At 38.0% G+C, this 7,351-nt stretch overlaps 1 protein-coding gene across 1 annotated transcript; it reads right to left on the bottom strand.

Annotated features, from left to right (window-relative positions):
• Positions 1-4,328: 4,328 nt before the first annotated feature.
• LOC111370285 lies at positions 4,329-5,391 on the bottom strand. The gene is made up of 3 exons (XM_022991961.1): positions 5,272-5,391; positions 5,063-5,170; positions 4,329-4,604 (listed from the first exon to the last, which is right to left on the bottom strand). The coding sequence occupies exons 1-3, from the start codon at positions 5,347-5,349 to the stop codon at positions 4,347-4,349; spliced, it is 444 nt and encodes a 147-aa protein (XP_022847729.1). The 5' UTR covers positions 5,350-5,391; the 3' UTR covers positions 4,329-4,346.
• Between the last annotated feature and the right edge of the window lie 1,960 nt (positions 5,392-7,351).

Here is a 7,351-nt window from a genome sequence, read left to right as displayed (position 1 = left end):
TCTACATCGAAATAACCAATCTCCTCAACACAGTAACCAAAACTCTCTATCACCAAAACCATCTTCCTCTGCAAGGCATCCACAAGCGACGCCTAAACCCAAATCCCGAGTTCCCAAAATTCCACCAACGAATTATTGTTGACCAAACAGGGACGAAACACACCCTGTAGTAGACACCAAACCAAGTGCTTGATCAGAAGGCCCCTTGTTAGAACTGTCACCTTCAATGATTCCCAAAGCATCACAGACATCAATAACACTATTGTACGTACGCTCCATGAGTCCACCCCTATCATTTGAACACAGTGCATCCGCTGAAATTGGTGGCAAAGCGGAATCACCAATTCTCTCCCTTGCAGTGTTCTGAACTGACCCAGAGTTCAAGACAAGAGGTATTGTACCAAATTGAATATCCACCACGGTATTGAACTTATCCCGATGTCTCAAAACTGGTTCTGCGCTTCCCTGCAATATGTACAACTGGAATCTCTTCCGCCCTTCCAGTACAACCCGGACACCTCTTCAACCTTCAAGATTCCATCTTCACCAGAGAATTTATACCCTTTTGCATCTAGGATACTCAGTGAGATGAGATTTCTCTTCATATCTGAAACATATCGAATCTGGCCAAGTGTTCTAACTGTCACATCCTGCAACCACAGTCTGAATCGACCGATTCCAGCAATATGGCAATACTCGTTGTTTCCCATTAAAACTCCACCTTGCTGAACAGCCTCATATGTTTGAAATAAATTCCTATTGGAACACATATGGTGCGAACATGCTGAATCAAGAATCCATTCCTCGTCAGGCTTAGTTCCACTTCAAAAATCACAATTAACATCACATCTCCGCCATCCGCAAAATCCTCGGTCACATTAGTCTCGTTAGAATTCCATGATTGCCCCCTATGATTTGGAGCTAAATCACCTTTAGCCTGCAACTTCTCACAATCCTTCTTCAAGTGTCCTCTCCATCTACAGTAGAAGCAATACACATTGCTGTTTTCCCTAAAGCTGCCCCTTCGTCGATCACCAGGAGATACAAGAGCTTCCTCATCCCTTAATGTAGCTTCAACTTTTCCTTCGAATGTAAAGCATCATAGACATCGTCTATAGTCAACGTATCCCGACTGTACAGAATGGTGTCCCGAAACGACGCATAAGAACCAGGCAGCGAATATAACAGGGTCTAGGCCAGATCCTCTTCATCGTATTTAACCTCCAACATCTCTAAATCTGCGACAATCTCTTCGAACACAGCAATATGGTCTTCCAACGACCCTCCTTCCGCCATGCGATGGGAATACAAGTTCTGTTTTAGAGCGAGTTTGCTAATAAGACTCTTGGTCATGCACAACTGCTCCAGTTTCAACCACAAAGCAATAACAGTTTTCTCCTTCAAGACATCCTGCAGAATATTGTTGGATAGATGAAGATGAATCAATGACAAAGCTTTCGATCCTTCCGTTGTTTCTCCTCCGTTGTCCAATTAGCTAGCATCTTCTCAAAACCCAGCAAAATATCATCCAAATCCAACTGCGATAAAATAGCCCTCATCTTTACTTGCCACAGCAAAAATCTTGTATTGTGATCCAGCAGCGGAATATCAAACTTCATGGCAGCCATTTTTTGAAAAACTTCAACCAATCCACAAAAGATCCAAACTCTGATACCACTTGTTGGAATCGACAGATTGTAGAGAATGAAGTTAATGATGCGATATGTAGTATTAAGGATTGCAACAATATAAAAATATATCAAGGTGTAAAGTAAAGAAGAAAAAAGAGGAATTAACGCAGAGGCAAGATGTATTATTAATTGACAATGTGGAGAGATTACAACGTTACAACAATATTAGCTTCTTCTAAACTGAAGGAAGAGCCATATATTTATAGTACATGAGTCAAACCCTAAAAATAGACAAAAGATGGAAATTATTGAAAAGCACGTGAAAGAAAAGGAAAAACGGGTTACACGGTACAAGACAAAATTTCCTTTCCTTTTTCACTGGGTTCCAATTGGTTCTTTCCAAAACCAAGGCCAATATGCAATCTTCCAAACCTTTGACCAAATTTTGAGGCATATAATTAACAAATAATACATAATTTCTATATATAAGAATTACATTTTAAAACTAACAAACTTATCAAATTATTTCAAAATTCTGGTGTTAATTCCAATATATATAATATCCCAAATTAATAATATCAACTAATAATATCCCACCCCACTCCACGAATTTTTTAAGCCTTGAAAATTTTTCTCGGGATTACAACCCCACCCAACTTGTAAACAATATTTAGAAATTAAAAATCTTTTACAGATACTACACCCCACCCTAGAACCATCCCTACCCATCCTACCTTACCCCAACTTTGAAAAAAAAAAAAATTAAAATGTTATTGGAGATCACACCCCACCCCAATGGAATCGCCCCAAATTTGTGACTAACTGTGTTATCTGTGACAATTTTCTTTTATTAGACTTATGTTATATGTGACTAATTGTAATAAGATTTGTTTTCAGTGAACTGTCTAAGATGTGACTGTAGGAAAATAAGTCACTAACTTGTGTTATCAGTGACTAACTGTGATCGAATTTATTTTCAATGTGATTGTCCGTAACCCTCTAATTTGTGTCTATATATAACCAAGTCACTAACATGTGTTACCTATGACTACCCATGATCAGATTTATCTTCAAAGTGATTAAATTTGTCTTCAATATGTTTGTTTGTGACTAGGTCAATCTTAATCATGACAGTACATGATCAAGTCACATTTAATGCAGAATTGGTCACAACCAATCACAATAAACACATATTTGGTTACAGAGGGTCACCACAAACAAATCTACACACATCGCAGACCAGCACCATCAGTCACCACCGCTAGCTATTACCTCCAATGCACCACCACTACCACATTCAACACAAATCCACAGCTATAAATAATACCTTCACCTCAAATCCATAATAGCAATCACCACAAATCCACAACAACAATCCACCACTATCATGTTACCATTATCTCCTTCTACAATCCTGTTTTCACCTTCAACTTTTTTGTAATGGCTACCATTTTCCACTTTTTAATTCCCCCCAAGTACCCATGCTCAATCCGCATTCCCCTCAAATGCCCAACCTATAGCACCCAAAGCTCAACCATTACATCAAATCACTGAATCACAATCATTAGTTGAGAGGAAGCCTTCATTGTCAAGGTGAATAAATTCAATTGGATTGACTTTTGAGTCGACTCACTTGAATTGGTTGGCATCCGTGCAAGAGAACATGGCTGTGGAGAAGAAGAATCACCACCTAGCGATGCGTGTTGCATCTATAGTGACGTTTATCACTGTGTTGGCCACTAGATGAATGAAAAAGAGGGCAGGTGGCAGACGTTTTCGTTTGCCCCACCTTCTTGGCACTACAACGGAGGCAGAGAAAGAGGCTGAAATTGGACTCCTTTTGGATGTTGGAGTCGACGATGGGTGCGATTGTCCTCAAGGTGGCCAGGGTTGGTGTAGATAACGTGGAGAGAGAGATGTAAGGTTTGGGTTGTGTGGGGGTGGGTGATGTTGGGTAGGGTGATTTTGCATTGATACCTGACTTTTGAAAGAATTTATTTGAATCATGAATTTTGAAATGTAAAATTAAAATACAGGGTTTCGTGTAATTTTCTTAATGAATTATTGTATATTATTTGGGTACATATACAATTTTCTCAAATCCCTTGAATTCCTGAGAGGCCCAATTTCTCAAGGCCCCTAATAAATGCGCTCAACATAATGGAACTTTTCTTGGATTTGGACAACAGGGAAAGTTATCCTTTAATTAAGTATAAAACCCAAGACTTGGAAGATGTTATTCTGAATTATATTTTGTATGACAGGAAGAAATTTTTGTTAACAAAAATCACACCAAAATCTGTTGTAGGGACTTGTGAATTATTGTAAATATTTTATTGTCTCCAAAATAAAATTGAGAAATAAAACGATTTCATGCATATATAGTTTCCTGAGGTTTTTATTTGTCCAAATAATATTGATTGATGTTTTGTCACTTAGATTCAAGATTTTTGCCTTCAATATTATCCTGAAACCTCGTCTAAAATATACGCATTATTTAATGTTTTCATTAATGTAAAGATTTCATGTTAAAGAATTAATATGCCTATATGGAAAGAACTGTCAAAAGAATACCCATGGATTCCATATTCCCCTTAAACTCTCTCGGGTAATTTTTTAATTTTCTAGGGAAAGTTCATGTTATCACATTTTCACTCCAAAAAGAAAGTGACATTTCCAACAACACAAAAACAAGACAGTTAAAGTGTACTAATATTAATTGGTAGCTCCATTTCCAGTTGGCCTTTGAATGACATTGAGAATGGTTTGAGTTAAGATTCTTGAATCAATGTCTTGGCCTTTAGCTTCAGCAATGGCTTCCATTCCAAAGAAGTGTTTGGTGGTGACCCTGGCTTCAAGGACATTAAGATTCATTTCTTCAAAGGCTTCAATAATTGACACCAACAAATCTTGTCCCTTCTTGCATGTCACCCTCACTACATATCTTGTTCCGTCCTTCTCTACCTTCACTTCCTGTTCAATCCATGCACATAACATATATCAAAATCTTGAAAAAAATGAATTAAAAACACCTACGTATATGTACCCACACTTAACATTTTATTAGATCATGTTTACTGGAACAAGCTTTTAACATTTTTTTTATTTTTTATTTTTTATTAAACAAAGTTCAAGTCGAGTTTTGTCAAATACAACAGACCAAACAGTCACTTGGACATATTTGGTACATTATATATTAGTAGACACTACTCGGACATGATAATGAATGAGATTTCCTTTAGGAATATATAATTTGCTTGCCATACATGCCCAAATTGTGTAGCGTTGGTCAAGGTATAATTCTCAATTTGATCAAAGGCGAAATCAATAATCAACATATACAAAATAACTTAAACTGCTCCGATTAACAAGATTCATCTTGAAATCCCAACTCTCTATGGAGAGAGAGAGAGAGAGAGAGAGAGAGAGACTTGGATATGATTTATGAGGTATTGGTATTCTCTTTGGATGGCTTCTACTTGGAGCTTCAACTTGTAGATGTAGAGAAAGGCATCCATGATAATGGAACTCTTCTTCACCTTCACAAACAACGAGACAATATAGAAAATCGAACATTAAAATTTACAAACAAATAAAGTTAAAAAAATAAGAGTTATAAACTCATATGACTGAGTATTACTGATTTGGAATTCGTAAGAGTTTTCAAAATGTGAAGCTTTCTTCGCAGTGCCACTCTCCTCTGCGTTTTAGATGACATCTTTATCTTTCTTCTCTGTGTCTCTGTGTGTGCGTGTTTTTTTTCCCCTTCCAAATGCAAAGCTAGAATACTTTTTATAGAGAGGGAAAAAGACTAAGGAATTAATGGTGATGTGCTTTGAAGGTCACGGAATGTCAAGATATGGACTGACATATTGTCTTATTCTCATTATATATATATATACAGGTTAGATCAACTAAAGTGTTGAAAATAATTTTTGAAAAGTAAAGCTCTATTGGAAGAAAAACAAATAATTGTATGATGTAGTGGATTCAACATGACAAAAAAATATATACATTAAATACTTCGTTGTCTTAATTAATAATGTTCATAATGTATTAGATCAACATCTCATATGACAACATCATCAATAGCGTCGAGCTCAATAACTTGGTGATCTCATTCCATCCTTTGTGCTGACCTTAAATTCACATACAACAGTTTTGAGGCAGGACTCGACTCAAGATTATCTTTAGTCATTCAATTGCATAACTTTCAAACTCTATTTTATACCTCATCAAGTGTAGAAAAATAGGCCAATGTTATAAGTATGAATAATACGCTACAATTATGATTCGTGTTCTAGGGACATAGTTTACGGTTGTGGCAAGCTCTTTGTCACGGGCCTGGTTTCGTTACACCCGAACAAACTAGAACCGTGCGGCCTTAACGTTCGACGATTCCCGTCCCTCACGAGAAAACGTTAAGTCAGCCTTTCTATGCCCACAAATAATTTAACCAATGAGGCTAAATTATACCCACGTTGAGAAGAGAAATTTTGAAGTAAGTAATATATGGAAAATAAGTAAAGATGGGGAAACTTTCTTTGTATAAATGAAAGGAAAAACTTTACAATCTCTCTAATGAATAAACTCACTTCACTCTACATTCTCTACCATCTACCACATTTACTACCCCCACTAAATTTGGCGATGCACTCATCACCTTGTACCGCAGAAACTTAGACCTTAATTTCCATAAGTCTACCTTATTTTCCCACTTAGTGCCATGACATTCCCGTGTCATGCCAAGTCTCAAGTCATGATCTTGCGATCCGTGACATTCTCTCCCACTCAATCCACTAACGTTCTTGTAGCGAAACATGTTCGGTGCATCCTTATGCAACCTTGCATTGTCTTTCACGTCCCTGGGCATTAAAGTTCTCCCAACTTGCGGCACCATCTCCTCGATGACCGGGTTTTCACAGTGCCCCTTGCACCTTTTCCCGTTGCAACCTCTTGCATGCCACCTTCGACACCAACCTTCACCCTCAGCACCTCTGCCTTGGTTCCTCGGATGGACAACTCCTTCGATTGTAGTGTCCTCACACCTGTTGAAGCTTTGAACTTTCGTGCACCCAATTTCGGACTTCTTTGACAATGCTTCCTCAATTTCCTTCTTTCTCGATAGTTCCCTCGGCAACTCCGCAAGCATAATGTCCTTATCATCTTCAAGGACTTCCGTTAATTGCCCTGACAGTTGTTGTGTTTCCATCCCCACAGAAACTGTTTCGGCACTTATAGCATTAAACAGCTGGAATGAGTTCATTTGAACTTCATCCTCATCTTGGCTATCCATAGCCTTCGATTTGTTCTTCGAAATGGAAATAGATGCCAATGATCCCAACTTAGGACAATCCCTCATGAAATGTGGTCCTTTACAAATAAAGCAACCTCGAGGTGTAAAATTACTCCTCTTCTTCTCCTCATACTGCTTACTTCAAGTAGTTGGTTTGTTGCCAACGGGTTTGTAATCAACTTTGGGATTTGGCCTCCAATCCGGCTTACTGGCGGGTTTAATAGTTTTAGCTTCGGTCTCAAGATTTTCTTCAAACTCTGTCAAGGATTCAGCTACCGCAATTGCCTCGTCTGCGGTTTTGATATCACGACGTTGCAACTCTTGTCGTATCCATGTTGCACAACCGTTTAGAAAATAGAATAGCAAATCATCCTCCGGCATGGTTGGGATTTGAAGCATAAGGGTCGTGAACTCTTTGACATAG

This window comes from Olea europaea, chromosome 21 (genome assembly GCF_002742605.1).
Source record: "Olea europaea var. sylvestris chromosome 21, O_europaea_v1, whole genome shotgun sequence".
Classification (NCBI taxonomy): domain Eukaryota; kingdom Viridiplantae; phylum Streptophyta; class Magnoliopsida; order Lamiales; family Oleaceae; genus Olea; species Olea europaea.
Note: the sequence above shows the minus strand (reverse complement) of the source record. Positions and strands in the feature narration are given on the sequence as shown.